The sequence below is a fragment of the Dermochelys coriacea genome, chromosome 9 (genome assembly GCF_009764565.3).
Source record: "Dermochelys coriacea isolate rDerCor1 chromosome 9, rDerCor1.pri.v4, whole genome shotgun sequence".
Classification (NCBI taxonomy): domain Eukaryota; kingdom Metazoa; phylum Chordata; order Testudines; family Dermochelyidae; genus Dermochelys; species Dermochelys coriacea.
In genome coordinates this window covers 56,212,937-56,236,653 of record NC_050076.1, presented here as the reverse complement: position 1 = coordinate 56,236,653, position 23,717 = coordinate 56,212,937, and the positions used below count along the sequence as shown (strand labels likewise).

Sequence of the window (23,717 nt, the reverse complement as noted above, 5' to 3'; positions counted from 1 at the left end):
AGCTCTAAAACATGAAGACTGTTGAAGTCTGCAGGAGCCCTTACTTTAGATGTAAGTTGTTTGGGGGCAGGAACAGTCTCTTTGTTCTGCATTTATACAGTGCAGCACAATGGGGTCCTGGGTCCATGACTGGGGTGCTAGGTGCTATCACAATACAAAGAATAAATAAGAATTCTGTGTGGGCTTTTGATCAGGCCCTTGAAGAATGAAAGCAACAGTTCAGAAAACCTGAATATTTTGCCAAAGCCCTATTAAACAGTCATTTTCATTTACTGTGTCTTCTTGTCACTAACAATTAACAAAATACTTGTATGTGAAGCGAGCTGCCTCCTCTCCTCCTCCAGTCCATTAATTTAGTGGTATCAGTCCAGAGTCTGTGACATCATAATTGCTTCCATAATGATGGGTGGTGATTTCACAAACACTGGACTGAAGTATATTCAATGAATCAGGCAGGAGGAGGCAGTTGCAAGAATGAGAGCATGTTTACAAACACATGCCTAGGTAACCAGCAAACTCAGAGGAGCTAAGGAGCTAAGTTCATTAGTTTAATGGGGGTCTCAATCAAACTAAAATATTGTTTGGCCAAACAACTGTCAGTCCTCTAAATGTACAACTGTAGCAGGCAGAGGAGTGACTGAACCAGTCCTTGGCCTAACAGGAATGTTCACAATGCCAGTCTCGTGCTCCAAAAACTGAACCTTAAAACCCAGGCTTCCCCCAGTAGAAACTGGCTTTTATTGTTGCGTTCTCCCTGACCCAGTATACATTCCACAGCAAGTGCATTGTTTCTGTTGGAATTGCTCTATAAGTTTGTGTATGTAAAAATGGGAACAACAGGCTAATATCAAAGAGAAGTCAGGGTATTTCTGTGACTTACAATAATGGCTACAATGAGCTTAAATGAGACTTCCATTGCTGAATGAAAAATCTTATTCAAAAATGTAAGTGACCTTGCTGACTAAATAGTGACTTTTAACTATTAAGGCTGCAAGACACATTGTCTAAAGATAGGAAAGTTGGATTTGTAACTTGTCCTTGGCCCAACCCTTTGTACCAGTGTAGGGACTTACGTGGTATGTGAAGCGTCATCATTAATGTGGTGGTTCACTCTTGAAATAGCCAAGCTCAGTGAAGTGTATTAGGAACCTATTTTCAATTTCAATTGTTAGCTTCTCTTGTAATCTGAGGCCAGGTTTAGGACTTTTGCCAACAGAGCAATGTCAGTTACTTCAATTGCAGCAGAGGTCTTGTGTACACATGCTTTTATGCTGGTGTAAGAGTGCTTATTTCACTCACCGAACTGGCGGAGTTTATAATAAGTACTTTCTGCCAGTATAAAATGCATCTATGCTAGGGGGGTTGACTTTATATTATTACCAACAAACTTTTTCTAGTGTGGACTAGACCTATATCTAGCTATGTTTATCTATTTCAACGCCCTGTCTATCCTGTGGCAAACTAGTCTTAAATTCCACTGCAAGGGCCCTGAATTGGTGTGCTCTGTTCTTGTGTGGCAGACTAGAAATTATGGTGCTGCTTCAATAGACTCAGATTATCTGTCTCTGTCTTGATATGAAATTCCAATTACTTTAAACAGCCCTGACACCGTCACTTTTCAATGAGCCACAGACTGCTGTATTTAACTCGCAATGGCATTGCAGAAACTGAAGAGGGCGCAGGAAGCTTGGACATATGGATAGAGGACAGCTATGGGGGGGGCTTTTGGCATCTGAGAAGTGGAAGGCAATGTGGAGTAATTATATTAGCTGGCATTCTGGTTGAATGATCAACTAAACAATATCTATGCTAAATCTTCACCTTTGTTTCAGAGCACCATTGAGTTAATGGGGACAATTTAAACTTGGACTACTCTTTCAAGCTATCTGCAGATTAAAGAAGGCAACACTGCCTCAGTTATACTGATGCCTGGAGGCTAGAAACATGACTTTAAAAAAACACTTTATATTCTGGACCACATTCTGCAACAAATGGTGGGCAGATGGTAGGTTCTGTGACCACAGAATCCTGGAATACATTAGGTCTTGGCCTAGATATTATCGAGATATACATCTCTTTTGGTGAAGAGCTGGTCAAGAAATTCAGTGGGTTTCTTCCTCCCTCCCACTAAGCAAAACCAAATTTGCAGTTAGACTGGCTGGGCTCAGGGATTGTTTGAGACACAGACCTGGTTTGGACACTTTTGAATTTCTTGACCAGCTCTACTAATAAGCTTTTGGGAATTACAACTGATCTGGTCTGTTTCACCTCAGTGTTGTTGAGCACCTGTGTTGCTTACAGTTCAACTTTACAACCTGTTCAAAATCTAGCATCACAGCCACCCACTCCAGGTGCTGCGTTCCATGATTTGGCACTTTGGGTTCTATGGACAAATAACTATCTCAGATTCTGAAAAAGCGGTCCAAGGAATACACCTTAATCAGGGATTAATACTTCTCCTTGGGAGTGTTCTCAGTGGTACATCAGAGCATGCTCTTCCTGGAGCTCAGCCACCTGTTTAAGCAATGTTCTGTGGCTGGAACATCCTGAAAAAAGTCCCTCTTAACCTAGCAGTACAACTGCCTAGAGCCTCCTTAACTGAGGAAAAAATGGGAGGGGAGATTCTTGCAAGCTGGCTTGCATAACCCCGCCCCTGGTTATTTCATCTTCCTTACAAGGTTAAAGCAAGAGGCTTTCCTTTCTCTGGCTGCCCCCAGCTCTCAAAAGCAGCAGAACAAGTGGTAGGATCCTAGTAGAGTGCAGACGGGATGTGGAGGCTGGCAGAGATGGAGAGAGAATAAAGAACAGAGCAAACAGCTGCACTCTAGCTCAAGCAGAGTATGGGAGCGGAGAATCCTTATAATCTTTATAAATTCTAAAACAGATTGTTCGAACCAGTTCTCTCAAAGAAATGTGAGAAGCAACTGAAACCGACAAAAGATCACTGAAAGGAAGGAAATGCAACATGAGAGGTAAATATGTCCTTTGCTGGGAAGTTTTTAAGAATTTGGCATGGTTTTCTTTATGGTAAAGACTTTCAAATATGGGTTCCTAAAATGAGGGTCTCAAACCCATCTATAGGCACCTGACTAAAACTTTCGTCTTTTTCTTTTTTTTTTTTTTTTTTAGGGGTGTTGCTCACCTGCAGCTCCATTGATGTCAGACCCAAAGATTTCATTCAGGTTCTTCTAAATGAATTTTAGGTCTCTTACTGTAGGTAAAAAGAAAAGGAGGACTTGTGGCACCTTAGACTAACAAATTTATTTGAGCATAAGCTTTCGTGAGCTACAGCTCACTTCATCTGATGAAGCTGTAGCTCACGGAAGCTTATACTTAAATACATTTGTTAGTCTCTAAAGTGCCACAAGTCCTCCTTTTCTTTTTGCGGATACAGAGTAACACGGTGCTACTCTGAAACCTGTCATTACTGTAGCTACTGGCTTCTGCTTTTCCACTTTGCTGAGACAATTGCAGTTGAAAGGCTTGGGAGAAAAAGCTGGTAGAGTGTATCGTTTAAAGAAGTCACAAACACAAATTAATCTAGGATTGCACTAAACAAGAAGCTTTTGTCTCTGAGGATAAGGAAGATCCTTATGGTGGGAGATTTGAAAATTGAAACACTATTATAGCACAGTATTTACAGTGTATAGGTGATCTCCTTCCTTCAACATCCACATTCTGATGTGCTAGAATTCTTGTGTCTCTGTGTCTGCTTGAGGTACTGTAGCTTGAATGTAGGACTCTGGTTTGATTTCCTAGATTATTTAATTGAAGCAAGCTGGTCTTGTCTACATATTCTGAAAATTGTTTCCAGATTCTAACTATTTAGTCTCTTTGAAATTTAATTTCAGAACTGCTGAATCTTAAAGGGGGAAAAGAGAAAATATCTTATTAGCGCAAATCTTGCCATCCATACTCATGCAAAACTCCCACACTGCCCTCAGTGGGCACCTAAGGACTGCAAGATTTGGCCTATTCACTGTAAGATTCAATGGACCTGATCTTCAGCTGGTGTAGATCAGTGTAGCAGCAATGACTTCCATGGCACTATGATTTAGATTGCTGGGGGATCTGGCCCTGTGTTCCTTTTTCTTTCCGGGTGAGCTGATGGATTTCCATATGCTCTTATCCACCAGGTAAAGCTAATGAAGGTTAATTCAAGAACCTTGCTGGGAACTGTGACGAATCACGAGCCCAGTGTATTTCCCTTAAACGATAGCTACAGATTACTGTCAAAGGCTTCGGGGCAAACTTCAGATAGGTACACCTTGAGTCGGTGAACTCAGCTGTCAGGGATGGAGGTGCTACGCCGTTCCTCAGTCTTTGCTGCGGAGGTGATGGAGGTTTTTGATCGGTCTCCCACTGACAAGGAGCTGGTATCCCAGGCCAAGGTGCTCTGCAGAGACTACATACATTCCCGGCTGCTTCGGGCTGGCATTGGCTGGAGCAAACCAGAGCACAGTGCACCCACGCCTGGCGGCAGACTGGCTGAGGTGTCCAGTGTGCTTCTGCGACTAGGTAAGCATCCATGCTGTGGCTGCGATCAGGGACCTGTGGGGGTCCCTTCAGGGCACTTCTGACTAGACCAGGAACGGGTGAAAGGCAGGGACTGCTGGGTGCCAAGAGGGCGTCCCACACAGCCAAGACCTTATTTGCCTAAAGAATGAGGGGTTATTCTCTGCATCTGGAGCATCCAGACTGGTCCCCATTGCACCTCTTCATGCTGCCCCTACCTCCCACCTGGAGCAAGGAGCAACTCCTTGCTCATCCCAGTGATTCTAGAGAGACTGTTTTCTGTTGGTTCCTGGGGAAATATTAGCTTGATCCTGCACCAATTAAAGCTTGATAAGAGTTTTGCCTTTGACTTCAGTGGGGGCAGGATCAAGCCCCTTGTCTCTGTGTTCATTCAATCCCTGGTTTCCCCAGACTAGCACCCCAATGGAACTTGAAATGTCTTCTGCATTCAGCAGGGTGAGTTGACCTCCATTACAGCCCAATGCCAGACTACAGTTACAATCTTATCTGTATAATTCTGCTAGTGGTAAACTTGGGCTGCTTCAATTGCTCACTAGGTAGGGGGTGACAGAGTTGTAGGGATGCTTCATTGGGGGTCTTCCACTTGCACTGTGTGCATTAGAGAACTTTGTAATGGCTGCATTTCAATAACAAAGTGTGAGAGTTAATCCACTGCCATCTGCCTTAGACTGTCTTTCTCTGATCCACTCAGTTGGACAGGAGTCTTCTCTATTGCTTCTGGAATTGGAGCCATCCATGCTTGGAGGGGTACAGCCAAATCACTAGTCCAGGGAGCTTTGCACAACCTGGCTTTGCCTGTGCAGTGGTGCAGGAAGAAAAAAGATTCAAGGAGCAAATATGTGGTGGTGATGGCTAGATGGCATCCAGCCAGCAAAGCACTAAAGGCTGTATCAGCCTAACACCATTACTATGTATAATTATCAAGATCTGAATGTTGGGTTGTAAGAACAGGTAGTGGTGATGGGGTGACCACAGGGGCTAATGAGTGCAGTGCTGGCATGAAGTGCATATGCTAGGAGGCACCGCTAAGGCCTTGTCTACTTTAGGTAGGTAAGTCGACCTAAGTTACACTACTCCGGCTATGTGAATAACGTAACTGGAGTTGACATAGCTTAGGTCGACCTTACCTTAGGTCTACACCTAGGGTTGCCAACTTTCTAATTGCACAAAACTGAACATCCTTGCCCCGTTCCACCCCTTCCCCAACGCCCCTCCCCTTCTCTGCCCCCCACTGACTCCAGCCCCCCTCCCTCTGTCACTCACTCTTCCCCACCCTCACTCACTTTCACTGGGGTGTGGCAGGGGTTTGGGGTATGGGAAGTGGTGAGGGCTCCAGTTGGGGGTGCGGACTCTGGGGTGGGGCTGGGGATGAAGGGTTTGGGGTGCAAGAGGGGGCTCCGGGCTGGAATCAAGGAGTTTGGAATGCAAGAGTGGGCTCAGGGCTGGGGCAGGGTGTTGAGGTGTGGGAGAGGCTGTGGGCTCTGGAGTGGGGCCAGTGATGAGCAGTTTGGTGTGCAGGAGCGGGCTCCGGCCTGATGCTGAGGGGTTTGGAGTGTGGGAGAGGGCTCAGGACTGAGGCAGGGGTTTGGAGTGTCGGAGTGGGTGTGGGAGGGAGCTCAGGGCTGGGGTAGGATGTTGGGGTGCAGAAGGGAGTATGGGGTGCGGGCTCTGGAAGGCAGGTTGGGTGTGGGTTCCGACCTGGGGCAGGGGGTTTGGGGTGAGGGCTCTGGCCAGGCGGCGCTTACCTCAGGCAGCTCCCAGTTGGGACTCCCTGCCTGCCCTGACTCTGTGCTGCTCCTGGAAGTGGCTGCCATGTTCTGCCCCTTGACTGGAGGTGTGGCCAGGTGGCTCTGCGTGCAACCCCCGCAGCTTCCATTGGCCATGGTTCCCAGCCAGTGGGAGCTGTGGAGCTGGCACAGGGGGTGGGGACAGCGCATGGAACTTCCCTGTGCCTAGAGTCCACAGGGACATGCTGGCTGCTTCCGGGGAGTTGTGCAGAGCCAGGGCAGGCAGGGAGCCTGCCTTAGCCCTGCTGCGCCACCATCTGGACTTTTAATGGCCCAGTCAGTGGTACTAGTCAAAAACTGGATCCCTGGCAACCAGTATTCCCTCTACTTTTCCCACATATGTGCAGAATGAATTTTGTTATGTACATCAATATGGAGGTGACACATCACCTCCATATTGGTGCACATAACATAATTAATGTGGTGGCGGTGGGGCTGAGGGGTTCAGAGTGTGGGAGGAGGATCAGGGCTGGGTCAGAGGGTTGGAGTGAGGGCTCCAGTTGTGGGTAGAGGCTCTCAGGTGGGGCCAGGGATGACGTGTTTGGGGTGCAGGCTTCTCCATGGTTCAGTGGGGAGAGAGGACTCTCCCCAGCTCTCTCTCCCCGTGGAGGTTGGGGGCCGGGCTAAGTTGGGGCCAGGGGAGGGGCACCCCTCCCCCAGCTGCAGCAGGTCCTGGCAGGGTGGGTTCCCTGAGTGCCTGCACAGCACTTAATAGGCTGCTGTGCGGCCATGTGACAGCACAGCTTACAGGGAATGTAGCTGGCAACCCTATCTACACTGCACTGCATCGACGGGAGACACTATCCTGTCAGCTTCCCTTTAGGGTTGCCAGGTGTCCAGTTTTCAAGTGGAATGACCAGTCAAAAAGGGACCATGGCAGCTCCGGTCAGCACTACTGACCGGGCTGTTAAAAGTCTGGTTGGCAGCCAGGGGGTTTTGCACACTGTCCCCACCCCAAGTGCCAGCTCCACAGCTCCCATTGGCCAGGAACTGCAGCCAATGGGAGCTACAGGGGTGGCGCCTGTGGATAGGGCAACATGCAGAGCCACCTGGCTGCGCCTCCGCCTAGGAACCAGAGGGGACATGCCACTGCTTCCGGGAGCTTTCTGAGCCTGCACCCCTGACCCCCTTCCATGCCCCAACTCCCTGTGCCAGCCCTGATCCCCCTCCCACTCTCCTAACCCCTCAATCCCAGTCCAGAGCACCCTCCTGAATCCCAAACCCCTCATACCCAGCCCCACCTCATAGTCCTTGGCCCATACCCCCAGCTGGAGACAGAGCCCCCTCCCACACCCCGAACCCTTCATCCCCAGGCCCACCCCAGAGTCTGCATCACCAGCCGCAGCCCTCACACCCTCTTCCACACCCCAACCCTGTCCCAGCCCTGATCCCCCTCCTGCCCTCTGAACCCCTCGATCCCAGCCCAGAACACTGTTCTGCACCCCAAACCTCTTATCCCCAGCCCCACCCCAGAACCTGCACCCCCAGCTGGAGCCCTCACACCCTCCTGCATCCCAACCCCCTGCTCCAGCCCATGAAAATGAGGGTGGGGAGAGTGAGCAACAAAGGGAGGGGGAATCAAGTGAGTGGGGGTGGGGCCTCAGAGGAGGGGCAGGACAGGGTTTTCAGTTTTGTGTGAGTAGAAATTTGGCAACCCTACTTCCTTTACTCTTTTCATTCCGATGGAATAATGAAGTCGACAGAGAGCGCTCTGCCATCAAGTTAGTGGGTCTTCACCAGACCCACTAAATCGACCCCCCACTGCATCGATCACAGCAGCATGGGTCTCTGGTAAATGTAGACATGGCCTAATTGCCAGAATGTTCTCCTGCAGAGAGAAGTGATAAGAAGGGAAGCAAGGTTCATTGGACCAACCAGTGGCATCCTGCCCTATATCAGCTTGTACTAGATGCACAGGCATAGTGGGGCTACCGACAGCTGGCCACGCTGCATGTCTTTTTGCCCATCTTATTAATATTTAGCCTTTGTTGTCTTAAAGTCAGCCAGTTCTCTCCCAGTCTCCTCCTGTCACCGTGGTTTTGGAGAGTACTTTAGTGTCTAGTAGCCCTCCCTGTCCAAATGATCTTCAGATCACTTCTGGCCAGAACACTACCATCAAACTAGGGATTCAAAATGCTGCCTGAAGCAAACTTCCTATAAAATAAATCCTGTGGACCTGACCCTATGCTGGTCTACTCCCGTTGACTTCACTATCTGCCTGCTTGCAGTGTGCTTTGCTGATTTACATGTGCTGAGGATCTAGTCCAGTATCTCTCTCAGCTTCTCTCCCTCTTGTCCCTTCTGACTTCTCCTTCCCCTTTCTGTAGCCTGGTGACTCTTTTCTTTGGTCTTTGTTTTACAGGCTGTGGTTTTCCCCTCAGATGAATTTTTCATCCTTTTCTATTGTTTCATTTATTTTTTCCCCTCTAAGTTCCTCTCTTCCTCAGACATATTCTTCTCTCCTGTTTTGGTTTCTCCTCTTTTGCCATCTGTCTTTTCTTTTCTTTTTTCCTTCCATTCCCTTTCACCTTTTTGGTCTTTTCTCTTTCTCCCCCATCTGCTCAGGTGGGGTCAAATGTGGGTGGCAGAAGTGTTTTGGAGGGCAAGCAGATGGTAGAGTGAATTTGAAGGCGTCTCCTTGATGACTGTTCTGACTCTGTTACTGTGCTTATGTTCAGATGGAAGGATTTGGCTGATAGTCCTAAGAATTTGGCTTCTCTAAGCAAACCTGCTTGGAATGGAACCACATAGGGGATACAAGGGAAAAATCATCCTTCATATTAAGCTATATGGTCATTTCCTGATCACTTGTTCAGAAACATTGCTGCCCACATGGCCTTTTGCTCTTCCTTCCCTTTTCCTGTTGTAAATAGTCAACTGCAGCAAAAGGTGCTAAACCACTGCTGTTTCCCAGGCATGTGCCCAGAACCTGAGCCAAACTGCTGCATCAACTGGTACAGCCAGCTAAACCAGTTCTTGCCCAGTGACTGTGAGCACTCTGTATGTGAAGGAACAAAGCATTTCTAGTGCTTTTGCTTATGCATATGGATGGTAGGGTAAGCTGGCAAGTGAGCATGGACATACAGTGGGTAAAGGGAATTCTGTACTGATGCTCTTACAGAGCTCACAGCTGAGGAATAGTGGCACAGAGCAGTGAGACACTGTGGCTGCTAATAGGACTAACTGGTAACAAACAGTAAAAATAAGTGTGCAGCTTTATTATAAAAAAAAACTCCTACAAACCAACCATCCATCTATGTCTGGAACAACTACAATCACTGTATCAGCCTCGCCGCCACCAGCTGCATGTCCGCCTGGCTCCTGGTGTGAACAGACTCGCAGACACTAGTTGATGAAGGAAAGACCAGCAGTGCTCACGCTGGAGTACTGTCAGTGAATCCTCGGCCACCCTTGGGGGCAAGGTCCCCAGTTGCTGTAAACTACCATGGTGCCATTGATGTCAATGGCGTTGCATCAGTTGCACACTGTCCCCACCCCAAGTGCCAGCTCCACAGCTCCCATTGGCCGGGAACTGCGGTCAATGGGAGTTACAGGGGTGGCACCTGTGGACAGGGCAGCATGCAGAGCCACCTGGCCATGCCTCAGTTGACACCAGCTGAGAAACTGGCCTTCCTCAGCTTAACTGGAATCAGCGCCATGCTCTGAGTTCCCCATGCACTGTAAATCCCCTGTGTTCTGCTGGCTAACCATTAGTTAGTGTGCCTGTTCTTCCTTGGTAAAAAGAAGATTTTTGGGGCCATAAAACATGGGCCATAAAATGAAGAATTTATCCCTTAGAGTTCTCTCTGTCCTACTGGTTCTCCTGCTGCCCTCTGTTGTGGCTTCCATCAGCATTCAGTGCTGTGTAGATGTGTCCATTTGCTTTCTCACAGTTTTTTTTTTCTCAAGGCTGCTGGTTGATGTTTACTTCAGACCCAGGGGCAATTGACCAGAACAGCTGCTCAAGTGGACAGTCTATTCCAGAATACAGAATTCTGGAATGAGTGTACTTCCCAATTGTTCCAGAATAAAGTAATTTTTATTCCAGAATAAGAGTGTCCACTATTCTGGTCAGAAGCTATTCTGGTCAGTTTTCCAACATAGACAAGCCCTTACTTGTTGGGAATTGCTTCCAGCCTGGAATGAGAGCGGGATGTAGATCTTCAGCAAGAGAAGAGGAACCTCAATTCCTAGTGCCAGTTTTGTAACTCAGAGCCCAATCAGACTCCTAGATCCACAGACAGAGGGTCCTTCCATATGTGGATCTGACCTTACCTTGTGGCAGATTGGGGTCAGCCGCTCCACAGCACACAGTCCTTCTCTGGGCCCTACCGAGGGTGCTTTGTGGGTCCTGGAATCTGTACAGTGGGTGAGGGCAGGCGGAGGCAGATATGTCCATCTCCCTGCCCCTCCACTGTGAGCACTGTTAAGTACAGGGTGGGCAGATAACACATCCATAGTCTCGCCTCTGCTCCACAATGGGGTTGTGTCCTTGAGGCAGCTGTTGGCTGCACTGCCAGGGAAAGGGTTGCTGAAGTTGGCTTGACACCTCCCATGGGCTCCATGCACCTGGGAAATGTTTGGACACCCCTGCATCCTCCTGGCATGTGACATTAGTGGTGTATGCTCACTCTCTAAGGCCAATTCTACACTACAGAACCTATGTTGGCATAGCTAAGTCAGTACAGGCCTATGCCAATAGAAGGAGCTCTGCCAACATGGTAACACCACCTCCCCCAAAAACATCAGCTAAGCTGAAAGAAGCACTCTTCTCTCGGCACAGCTGCCTCTACACGGGGGGGGGGGGTTGTTGGCATAGATACGTCAGCTAGGGTTTTTTTTTTTTCCACACCCCAGCCGATGTAGCTATGCTGACAAATCTAGCTGTGTAAACCTGACCTAATGTTAGCATGGACTTTGCAGTTCGGGTGAAATACGCTCTTGTATTCAGGAAACTTTTTTATCTTAAAAGGATAAAGGCTAGATTCTAATCTCTGTTAGGCCCATGTGTGTTGGGAATAAGTCCAGTGAAGCTAATAATTATTCCTGATTTGATGTTCATGCGGCTGAGACAAATCTAAGTCAGGTTTCCTCAGGGTATCCTATGACATGAAAGTACTCTCATCCTGGAGGTGGGTAGGGGAGAGGGTGTTCAAGACAATCCCAACTAAATAGAAATCTCAGGCACCAAGATATGCAGCTTTCAGTATCTCACGCTATGACTGGAGACAATGTGTTTTCACTGAGTTCTTGTTATACTTAACTAGCTAAGGAGCAGTTGCCACCTTTGCCTAGGAGTAGAGGAGACATGTCAAGCAGGGTGAAATGTTAGGCCTTAGCAGTGTTTCTTTGAAAATAGCCATTTTAAGGAAATCTTACTGCATGGGGAACAACTTCTCCTGCTTACTAACGTTGGCAAATCTGTGCTGAAGGGGATAGGATAGCCCAGCAGTTGGTAATGGGGGATATGAAATCTTTCATCTCTTGGTTACCAATTCAAATCCATCCCCACTCAGAAGTTAGAGCGGAGAAAAGTGAGATGGGACTTCTGTGTCCTTTACCCAGCTTTGCCAATGGCTTCTTCTGTGACTGTCAGTCACTTATCCTCCCTGCCTCAGTTTACCCAGCTGTGAAAAGGCTATAATACCTACCCTGTAGGACTGTAGTAAGGCTTCTCTAGGCCATGCCATAAAGCACTTTGAGAATCTCCAGAGAACAGGCGCAAAGCAGGAGAAGTTGGAAGCCACAATCCATCTGGTAGCAGTTCAGTGATTTAGGGGAACTTAGTGGCATTCTTGGTCTAGTTCCATTATACTGAGTGCTGGTCCTAGGCAATCTAGTACAGGGGCAGGATCTATATTTATTTATTAAGAATGGCAGCGGAGACTAAATATAGACAAAGCTTAGGCATGCCAAGGTCGTTCAAAGTTGCACCTGTTTAACTAAACTGGCATAAGTGGTGATTTGGGTAAAACAGTGTGGAAACTTATCTGATTTAAACCTGGTTTATATCAGTTTTGCTTACTTCAGTAAGTGATATAAACCACATTTAAATCAGATGATGAGTATCCACGCTGTCTGGTGCTAGTTTAAAATAGCTTTCGTTGAACTGGTCCCACACTTAATAGAGCCAGGGCTGCAGAAGGGGCCCGTCCAGCTCTATGTGACGAAGCTGCCATTTCTGCTCTTCGTGCTCTTTCACAGCCGTGGGGAGAGGGGGGAGAAATGATGACAAGCTGACTGCTGAGATCACAACATTCATTACACATGATCCCAGCTGAGCATGGAGAGAGAAGGCTGCCGCCAGTGTAATGTGCTCTCAGAAGCAGCATGACCTTGTGGGTAGGAGCTGGCTTGGGAGTAAGAAGACCAGGATAATGTCCCCAGCTCTGCCCCTGACTTGCTGTGTGACCTTGGGGGAATTGCTTCCCCGCTCTATACCTTTTGTTTTCCTTGTCTATTTATTTAGCTCCTCAGGACTGGGATTCTTGCTATGTGCATGTACAGCACCTAGCGCTGTGGGCGGTGCCTTTAGGCCCTCCTGTAATAAAACCAATAATGAAGAATAATAATGCTCTGCAAGTGCTTATCCTATTCCCCTCCTCCACCATACAGATATTTCAGCTAGCTCAGGGTGAGGCTATCCCTCTGTTCCTCATGTTTGGAGGGTAAGGCTGTGTAACCCTGAGATGAGGAACAGTTCTCCCATATTGTATGTAACATTCCCTCTTATCAGCCTCAGCCATGCATTGCAGGGTTTCCTTTGTTAATCAGATTGCATGGAACAATTGAACCCTCAGAAGAGTTGAAACATTTTATGGAATACTGTGAAGCTGTGGGGGTTGCCTGCTTAAATATTTAAAAACTGATGTCGGAGGTTGTATAAATGGGGTAAGGTTTAGTAGCTAATAATGACGCTTCCAGAGTCCTTAATTTGGTCAGGGAAAATCCTGCCTTTTCGATCCCATCCTTGCTACAGAACCAAATGTGCAGGAGGATCTGGTCACAGACAGTTGAGACGTGGTTCTGCCTTGTGGTGTAAATGGGAACATGTTTTAAGTGTTTGTCCCATGCCATGTGCACACAACCCACCCCAAAAGTTTTTTGCACAATGCTGGAAGTTGAGTAACTCCCATCTAGACTACCAAGGTATGTTCACGCTGCGAGTGAAGATGTGACTGTAGCATGGGTGGGCACACCTGAGTTAGCCCTAGCACAGGTACTAGTAGCAATGAAGACATGGCAGCATGGGCTGGCTAGCAACCAGAGTACATATGGTCCCCAGTGGACTTGTACACTGGTTGTTAAGCCCATGCCGAAGCCTGTGCCACCACATCTGCACTGCTATTGTTACCCAGGCTAGCTAGATTAAAGGTAGCACAGATATAACTCCCTGTGCTATAGTGAGACTTTCACTTGCAGTGAAGACATGACAGAAACCAGCTTGGGGACCATTTATGTTCTGCGAGGGTCCTACAACATAGTTCACTGACATTTGTGGTGGAGAGTGGACTTGATTTTCTCTTAGTGGTCTTCATGCCGATACACGCTTCAGGCTCCCATCCTGGAGAACTACCTGGAGGCCTGAGTGTTCTGAAGTTTAAGAATCAGCCAGGCAGATGGCAAACCATGTAGCCCTCTGAAGAACACCCAGGTCTCCAGATCTTCCTCTGTGCCCATGTTAGTGTAAAATAGCTGAACTTACGCTCTTTGCTCTGCCTATTGAATGTTTCACAGCCCCAGGTGTGTTCTCAGTTTTCATCAGCTTCCAGGGCTAGTAAGGCCCTTTCCTCCCAAGGCTTTTCTTCTTGTGTAGAAAAGGGTGTGCCCCAGGAGAGCTAAAATAAAGGGAGGTACCTGCACCTCAAGTATAAAAAATCAAGATATTTTTGCTTCTGTTGATCCTTCTCCTGCTATGAGATGAAACCACAGTCACTGTGGTCAGATCTGCCAGGGCAAGAGAAAAGGAGGGTGGGGTCCAATGGCTTAGTAGAGGATTAGGATAGAGTTCCTGAGTTCAAATCCCACCCCAACACTGACTCCCTCTGCGGTCTTGAGAACACCACTTGGGCTGCAATTCTGCAAAGGAGCTGGGAAGCAGATGTAAGCCTCACCCCCATGAATGCCAGCAGCATAGGGCAGGGGGGAGCTCTCTGCCACATGCAGCACTGGCACATCTGGTTGTGCTCCCCTACAGGAGCCTTTGCTGTGCAGGAGGCAGCAGAGGCTTGTGGAGGTCAGGAGGAAGTGGGGCTGGCTGGGGCAATATGCTCACAGGTACTACCAGTGCTAATGGCCAAGTGGCCCCAGAAATGTGTGTGCATGCAACCAGCTGCCCCTTGGTCCCTGGCCTGGCCTCAGCACCAGTGTGGGGATGGATTTCCTCTTTCACCCCTGTGCCCTGACTCAGTGTTCCCATCTGCAAAATGGGGGCTGAAGGGGAGGAATATCCTCTACGGAGGCATGGTGGCCGTGTTGACGTCATCTCCCTCAAGGGGACGAGCGGAATGCAGTGTGGCTGCGCTGGCATGTGCTGACTCAAAGTCCTTGTTTCCAGGGGATGAGCTGGAATACATCCGACCAAACGTTTACCGGAATATCGCCCGCCAGCTGAACATCTCACTGCACTCCGAGACCGTGGTGTCTGATGCCTTCTTGGCAGTAGCTGCCCAGATCTTCACGGCAGGTACAGATGTCTGTCTGGGCTGGCAGAGGGAGGAGCATGGGTGGGGCTGGCTTTGAGTGCAGGGCTAGACCAGAGAGTGGGGGCTGTGTTGCAAATCTGCTTGGAGCTGGGCTCTTTTGTAGCATACACTGTACTACTCGTTTAGAAAAGAACTCCTCTGGACTGTCTCTACCTAGCATACCATTGGCTGGGAAATGCCCCATTATCTGGGAGGGCTCTCTTATTCCAGGAATATAACAGCAGGGATCTATTATCAACCACCTGACCAGGACAGTGATAGTGACAATGAAATGCTAAGGGAGATTAGAGAGGCTATCAAAATAAAGAACTCAATAATAGTGGGGGATTTCAATTATCCCCATATTGACTGGGTACATGTCACCTCAGGACAAAATGCAGAGACAAAATTTCTCGATATTTTAAATGACTGCTTCTTGGAGCAGCTGGTATAGGAACCCACAAGGGGAGAGGCAACTCTCGATTTAGTCTTGAGTGGAGCGCAGGATCTGGTCCAAGAGGTAACTATAACAGGACCACTTGGAAATAGTGACCATAATATAATAACATTTAACATTCCTGTGGTGGGAAGAACACCTCAACAGCCCAACACTGTGGCATTTAATTTCAGAAAGGGGAACTATACAAAAATGAGGAGGTTAGTTAAACAGAAATTAAAAGGTACAGTGACTAGAGTGAAATCCCTGCAAGCTGCATGGACACTTTTCAAAGACACCATAATAGAGGCTCAACTTAAATGTATACCCCAAATTAAAAAACACAGTAAAAGAACTAAAAAAGAGCCACCGTGGATTAACAACCATGTAAAAGAAGCAGTGAGAGATAAAAAGGCATCTTTTAAAAAGTGGAAGTCAAATCCTAGTGAGGTAAATAGAAAGGAGCATAAACACTGCCAAATTAAATGTAAAAATGTAATAAGAAAAGCCAAAAAGGATTTTGAACAGCTAGCCAAAAACTCAAAAGGTAATAAAATGTTTATAAGTACATCAGAAGCAGGAAGCCTGCTAAACAACCAGTGGGGTCCCTGGATGATCGAGATACAAAAGGAGCACTTAAAGATAATAAAATCATCTCAGAGAAACTAAATGAATTCTTTGCTTCAGTCTTCACGGCTGAGGATGTTAGAAAGATTCCCAAACGTGAGCCGTCTTTTGTAGGTGACAAATCTGAGGAATTGTCACAGACTGAAGTGTCACTAGAGGAGGTTTTGGAATTAATTGAGAAACTTAACAGTAACAAGTCACCGGGACCAGATGGCATTCACCCAAGAGTTCTGAAAGAACTCAAATGTGAAATTGCGGAACTATTAACTATGGTTTGTATCCTGTCCTTTAAATCAGCTACTGTACCCAATGACTGGAAGATAGCTAATTTAAGAAGGGCTCTAAAGGTGATCCTGGCAATTACAGACCGGTAAGTCTAACATCAGTACCAGGCAAATTAGTTGAAACAATAGTAAAGAATAAAATTATCAGACACACAGACATAAATTGTTGCGCAAAAGTCAACATGGCTTCTGTAAAGGGAGATCATGTTTTACTAATCTATTAGAGTTCTTTGAAGGGGTCAACAAACATAAGGACAAGGGGGATCCAGTGGACATAGTGTACTTAGATTTCCAGAAAGCCTTTGACAAGGTCCCTCACCAAAGGCTCTTACGTAAATTAAGTTGTCATGGGATATAAGAGGGAAGATCCTTTCATGGATTGAGAACTGGTTAAAAGACAGGGAACAAAGGGTAGGAATAAATGGAAAATTTTCAGAATGGAGAGGGGTAACTAGTGGGGTTCCCCAAGGGTCAGTCCTAGGACCAATCCTATTCAACTTATTCATAAATGATTTGGAGAAAGGGGTAAACAATGAGGTGGCAAAATTTGCAGATGATACTAAACCGCTCAAGATAGTGAAGACCAAAGCAGACTGTGAAGAACTTCAAAAAGATCTCACAAAACTAAGTGATTGGGCAACAAAATGGCAAATGAAATTTAATGTGGATAAATGTAAAGTAATGAACACTGGAAAAAATAATCCCAACTATACATACAATATAATGGGGGCTAATTTAGCTACAACTAATTGGGAGAAACATTTTGGAGTCATCGTGGATAGTTCTCTGAAGACGTCCACGCAGTGTGCACTAGCAGTCAAAAAAGTAAACGGGATGTTAGGAATCATTAAAAAAAGGATAGTCTCCGTCTTATTCTCTATCTTATTGCCCTTATATAAATCCATGGTACGCCCACATCTAGAATACTGCGTAGAGATGTGGTCCCCGCATCTCAAAAAAGATATACTGGCATTAGAAAAGGTTCAGAAAAGGGCAACTAAAATGATTAGGGGTTTGGAATGGGTCCCCTATGAGGAGAAATTAAAGAGGAAAGGATTTTTCAGCTTGGAAAAGAGGAGATTAAGGGGTATATAAAATCATGAGTGGTGTGGAGAAAGTGAATAAGGAAAAGTTATTTAGTTGTTCCTATAATATAAGAACTAGGGGCCACCAAATGGAATTAATGGGTAGCAGGTTTAAAACAAATAAAAGCAAGTTCTTCTTCACTCAGTGCACAGTCAACCTATGGAACTCCTAGCCTTCAGCCTTCACAACCTCCTCAGGCAAGGACTATCACAGGGTTTAAAAGAGAACTGGATAAATTAATGAAGGTTAAGTCCATTAATGGCTATAAGCCAGGATGGGTAAGGAAAGGTGTCCCTAGCCTCTGTTTGTAAGAGGGTGGAGATGGATGGCAGGAGAGAGATCACTTGATCATTACCTGTTAAGTTCACTTCCTCTGGGGCACCTGGCATTGGCCACTGTCGGTAGACAGGATACTGGGCTGGATGGACCTTTGGTCTGACCAAGTATGGCCATTCTTATGTTCTTAGGACCTCTCACTCTCCTTCCGGGAGGAGCCCATATTGCCTCAGCACCCCAGGGAGTCACTCTGATTCCAGGTTCCCCTCCCCACTGCTGGCATCTGGAGAAGCCTCATTACAAGGGAGTCTCCCTCATTCCAGCCCTTGCTCCTCATGCTAGGTCCCAGAACTGACCCACTGCAGGTGTCTCCCCTTCTCCTGACTTCCCTTCTCCCAGCTATAGCCAGCACTTCCTCCTTGCAAGGGAGTCTGCTTCCGTCTAGCTTCCTCTGCTTTTGGGAGCAGCCAGAACCGTTCCACCACATGGGAGCCTAAGACACTCCATGGTGCTCCGTCATTTCATTAGACTTGTTCCTGAATGAATCAGTGGCTGGAGACTTTTGATTAGTCAGATACGAGTTAGTTAATGACCCGGCCCATGTGGTGTTGACGGAAATGTATGCACAATCTGTGCTGTGCTCCTTCAAGGCAGCCTTTGTCCCCACTGAAAAAACCCCTCCTCCAACCCAGTTCTGCTTTGGTGATACCTGGCTGGTGTGGAGATGGACTTGACAAAGCCTTCTGTCTCTCTTTCCAGACGGTCCTGGCATAACCACGGGAGGTCTGCAATGCCCTGCACATTTTTGAGCAGCCTAGCAATAACTAAGAGGCTGGTGGAAATACTAGCTGTATATGAAAACAGGGGAGACTGAAACAAAGCAGGGCTGGCATGCAATTAACCATCAGCAGAGCTGTGTGAAACACTTGCACGGGGGGCACCTTGGTGTGAGCTGGAGTGGATGGTTCTGCTCCCCAGGCTCCTTTCTTCATGCTTGAGTAGTGGCTTTGAGCTGGTGCTGCTGTGGGGAACCTTGGAAGGGGGAAAAATAAAGATCCCAGGTTTCTATTATGCCCTCAAATCAGCTTCCTCCACTACTCCAGAAATCTTCACCCCCAAACATGCACAGCTGAGTGGAGATCCCAGTGGGGCCACAGTCACCATGTGAGAACCTGCACTCTGTATCTGAAGCACACCTTGATGCAGTGCACAGGCTGATTTCTTCCATGAAACAATACCAGCAATAAATAAGAAAGGGGAATCTCTTTCCCAGAGATTCCATCAGGGTGAATCCAGAATAACCTGCAGAGCTCTTGTACTGTTCACCAAGAGGTTTACTCCATTGCTCAGGGAATTAAAAAATGGATGAGGTGGATTGCAGTGCTAGCCTCAGAAACCTAAAACTACATGGTGTGCTTGGAATGAAGAGACTTCCTGTGCACAGTGAAGTGGAGCATGGCTGGCTTGGAAACTAGTGGAGCTGGGTAACTATGGAGCTGGGCAACTATGACAAAATGTCTGAGTATTGGTGTGGATTGCAGAATAAATTCACCCAGGCTGTACTCATGCCTCTTTGTGCTCATTTGGCAGCTGAGGTTTGCTTGCACTGAGGCTCACAGAAAACTAGTGTTGAGCATGCATGTTCAAGTGTTTGCAGGGGAAGTGGTTATTTTATTAGGTTGGCACTGGTTACTACAGCAGGAGAATGGGGGGTCCCTGCTCCAGAGCTCTGACCCACAGGAAATTAAACAAGCCAGAAGAGAACTTGACTGCGCCTTTGGTAGCTAGGACTTCATGCACACAACTATATGTGTGACTATGACAGAGGAGAGAGCCCCAGTCGTTGCTGTGGGTCCCAGTGTTGCCAACACTTGTGACTTATTGTGAATCTCGTGGGTGATCTTAAAGTCCCAGCTCCTGGAGTCCAGTGACTAGGTGAGAACCTTGGATAGTTTTTTAAATGAGTTTCTAGAAGCTTGAAAATGTGCCCCAGCTGTGCCCCAAAGGCTCAAAACCCAGAAGACAAATAAAAAGGCCCCGAAATTGGTGGTTTTTATCATGACTTTTTAAAGACAATTCCATGATTTTTGGGGGTGGGGGGGGAATTAATCATGATTTTTGAACAGGGGCTGGCAATACAGGAATCTCCAACTATGAAACCTAAGCCCAGTCACCTGGGGAGCAGCCACAAGGCGCATCACCAGGAATTCCCCAAGCTGTGCACTTGTGCAGCCACACCGTGCTACCAGGCACCTCCCACGATTATGCGCCAGCTGCACAGGGAAGCTGCCCACCGTTGGGCTCGCCTTTACCCTGGCTGCTTCCAGTGCCACTGGCAGAACTCAGGAAGGTGCTCCAGGGGTCTACCCCACCCTTGCCTCAAGTGCCTCAAAGATGACAGCCTATGAGCAGAAAAAGAAGCCATATTTGTTGAGTGAGTTATGTGCTCCTCTCTGCTACTCACACAGATTTCTGGCTGGGGGGAAGGAGCAGATTCTGCTAGTTCTAACATTCCTGGATCCAAGCTACAGTTGCAAGACTTGCTGAATCCAGCAAAATTAAGCATTAAGTCTGTGACCGCCAGACATTCCATTTTTTGGAATGCAGAGGAAAGAGACCTTGATTCTCAAAAGAAGACAGATTTCAAATACTGTCTGAGTTGTCAGAGCCAATCACTGATGGCTCAGTGCTGGAAACAGACTGAGATACAAACTCTGCTACTTAGGGTTCAGTTTATTAAGAAAACAGTCCAGGTCTGGCTCAGCTGCCCACTCTCTGTACCTTCCTGCTGGGCAGATTTTCTCTTCCTTTACCCCTTCTCCTCCCTTCTCCATTCTTACAATTTCTTCCTCAACCCCTAGTGCAGCACCGAACACGCCCCCCCCATACCCAGCCCATAAAACAAAGCTTGTATAATATAAATAGAATGCCTATCGTCAGTATTAGAGAGACAAGACAGGTGAGGTAATACCCTTTTTTCTTGGATCAACTTCTATTGGTGAGAGAGACAAACTTTCAGACTTATACAGAGAACTTGCTGAGCTTGTTTCTGTATTTGTGATGTGCTGAGGTTTTGGAAAGAACTGCTGAGTTTGGACAATGTCTACAGGAGATCAGTAGATACCACAAGATGACCACTGGCAGCCGGGGTAAAATGTGAGAAACTTCCTTAAGGTAACCTCCTGTTACTATGGTGATAAGGTAATATACATGTTAATTTAGTATAAGAGAAACTAACCATGAAGAATTGGACATCCCAAAAGCAGCAAGGTGTGGAAGTTCAAATAAGGAAAAAGGGTTAAAACCTTCATAAATATGTCTGAACCCTTGTGAGTGTCAGCGTAACACATTATTTAAGCTGTGTCCCGGCCTGCATGCCTTGGGGGGGGAAACCAGCATGCTGATCTTAGTGGTGCGGCACATGGTGAGGATGATTACTGACACTATGGGTTTCTCCGGAAGGACAGGTGTGAGTAATGCAAATGCTAGATGTTGTATATTGTTTCTCTTCTTTACCAGATTGCAGGATGTGTATTAACATTGGTTGGTTAATAAAAGTAATTAGTACAGAAAGAGCACTGTGTAATCTCTGTTGTGCACCAGGGGCCCCCCCTTCTATTGATAACCTCTTGACTGTAGTTGATTTTGGGGGTTGAATTCTCACAGATTAAAGTAGGTGGGAGCCCTCACCTTGGGTAGGTAATTAGCTAAAGTAACCCATATCCACAAATGCAGATACAGCAGTATAAACTATGGCCCAGGGCTAATGCTCCCCCACAAACACACTCTGGTGCTACAGTGGCCCTAATCCAGCTCTGCAATATCTTCAGCTCTTAATCTGGTGCTTGAACCAAAGCCCTTTTGGAGTCAGTAGGAGACTTTCCTTTGATTTCAGGGAGCTTTGCATCAGGGCCTGGGTTAACTTTAGTTTACCTTCAACATTTTCCAGCAAAATACATCCCAAAAGGAAGGTTTTTTCCATGGGAAACTGAAAGGAAAAATGAAAAAAAAGTGTTCCCCCCCCCGCCCCCAACTGAAACACTTGATGTCGCTACTGGTGTGATAGGTAGGGCTGCTGGCCCCTAGAACACAGAACTTTTACTCTCTAAAGGGGAGTCATTCTTGTTCTGTGACACTTTGTTTCCAGTGGGGTTTTGGTTAGGAATCTTTGGATCTGTGTGTGCCATTCCCTTGTCCTGTAGAATCTGTATGACTTCAGGTTGCCCCCCAAACTGCCAGTGGGGTAAATGCTCACCCCTTCTAGTGGGAACGCAGTAAGAAGTGGTTCTCTCTCTGCTGTCTCTTGTTTTAGGCCATATGAAACTGAGCCTCCAATCAGACTACCTTGTGCATTTATTTACTGATCTCCCTCTATCTGCAGTAGACATCACCAGAGAGGACTATGGTGTGTCCGTACATATTCCCCCAACTGTTGAAATGTAGCTTATGATAACATTGCTTTTAGATCTGAATTGGGAGTCCTGCTTTGATACTAAAGTGAGGAGGTTTATTTAAATAGGCAAAGGAAACACTGCAGAGTGAGCTCCGACACTGACCAGATCCCCGTTGTCACATGACCTCCCGAGTTCTCTCCAGCAGCAGGGAAGATGGTATGCAGCGGGAGAACTCTCAAAAGCAACCCTTTTTCATTAGATCATTTTCCCTTTGGCTAGCCAGTATTTACATACCTAGAGCTCCACAACTGGCTGCAAGTATGCTACTTAAAAAAACAAAACAAACTAATTCCAGGCAGCTTTTCACGTCTTCTGTGTCCTTTTGAAGTGGATTTCTAGTTCCATTCCCAAGGGCAGATGTGTGCAAGTCTCATCTTGGTTCTAGTGCTCTCCTTTCTGGACAGGTTTTTCCATTCACTTCTGACTTCAGCTCCAAGGCATGTTGAAGATACAATTGAACTTGCCTGTGTTTCCCGCAGTTGGAGGTTACTGACGATGTGTTTGATTGCACTTGTAGATGAGCAGCAATGTCCCCCCCCCCCAGCATGGATGGGTGCCGCAAACATTCTGTAGGACATGGGGCCAAAGTGTGTCTGGCTCAGTGTGGGTGTGCAGGTGGCAGAGACAGAACAAGAACCTTCTCTGCTCCTGACCAGTGCTCAGATGCAAACCCAGCTCTTGTACTCAGGAACATGTGACAGGTCCTGATGAGGTCACAGTGGTCTAGCACAGTGAGAAGGGAGGAGCTGGTAGTCTATTGCCCTCAATGCCTCCATACTGCCAGCAAAGGTGGTTCCATGGCAGGGGAACTGGATAGTGGATCCTGTGAAAGTCAGGAATAGGTACTTCTGTGATCTCTGCCACTCTAGAAATCCTGGAGTAATTGTGCCCGTCTGTGGCATGGGGCTGCCTGGGAGCTCATGCTGGGGCAGTGAACTTCTCCATATCCCACCTTGCAGCTATGGGCACAATCTAGTCCTTAATCCTTGGAATGACCTAGGGTTTGCCAGTTGGGTAAGGAGCCAAACCCTGTCAGCCCCACCCCACTTTCGGCAGGAATTCTTAACTGGAATCAGTAAGGTGGACACAGCGCAAGTATTGTAGCTATTTGTACCACCAGCATTGCTATTGCATATAGTGATGGCTGAACAGGAGCCATGTGGCCTGGCTGTGCCTTCACCATTACAGGGACAAACTGAGTGAGGGGCTGAGCCTACACTTGCAGGCTGTCTGTTGGAGACATGGGGGAGGCACTCAGCACAAATACACTTTCACCTGCCTTTGTAACAACTCTTTCCCCCCTGCCTGCAAAAATTCTCAGCCTCTTCCTGCTTTGATGGTTCTGTCCCAGAACACATCCCTCTGACATCTCAGATATGAAAGGTTGGTATTCAAAACAAATAATCTGAATGTAGTATTTGATGTGAGAACATGCTGCAGTCTGGGATATCTTCAGCAAACTAAGAAGCAGAGAATTCCGCAGGGCAGGGAAAACCTATTTATAAAGATAGGTTTCTGTGATGAATGTCCCTCAGCTGGGAAGGCAC

At 47.0% G+C, this 23,717-nt stretch overlaps 2 protein-coding genes across 4 annotated transcripts in view; one reads left to right on the top strand and one right to left on the bottom strand.

The window, feature by feature from the left end:
- Window positions 1-2,691: 2,691 nt before the first annotated feature.
- BOK (BCL2 family apoptosis regulator BOK) overlaps window positions 2,692-23,717 on the top strand; it is a 34,340-nt gene continuing 13,314 nt past the window's right edge. Inside the window, exons 1-4 of one of the 3 annotated variants that reach the window (XM_038417209.2) lie at window positions 2,694-2,972; window positions 3,130-3,182; window positions 4,137-4,518; window positions 14,881-15,009. In XM_038417209.2, the coding sequence (XP_038273137.1) occupies window positions 4,296-4,518; window positions 14,881-15,009 (352 nt within the window). In that variant the 5' untranslated portion in view covers window positions 2,694-2,972; window positions 3,130-3,182; window positions 4,137-4,295. Of the gene's footprint in view, window positions 2,973-3,129; window positions 3,183-4,136; window positions 4,519-14,880; window positions 15,010-23,717 lie in introns of all 3 variants that reach the window. The other 2 variants (XM_043492428.1, XM_038417208.2) reach the window with 2 other exon arrangements.
- Window positions 17,851-23,717, bottom strand: part of THAP4 (THAP domain containing 4) — an 81,083-nt gene continuing 75,216 nt past the window's right edge. Inside the window, exon 6 of the mRNA XM_038417191.2 lies at window positions 17,851-18,748. Within this exon, the coding sequence (XP_038273119.1) occupies window positions 18,614-18,748 (135 nt within the window). The 3' untranslated portion in view covers window positions 17,851-18,613. The remainder of the gene's footprint in view (window positions 18,749-23,717) is intronic.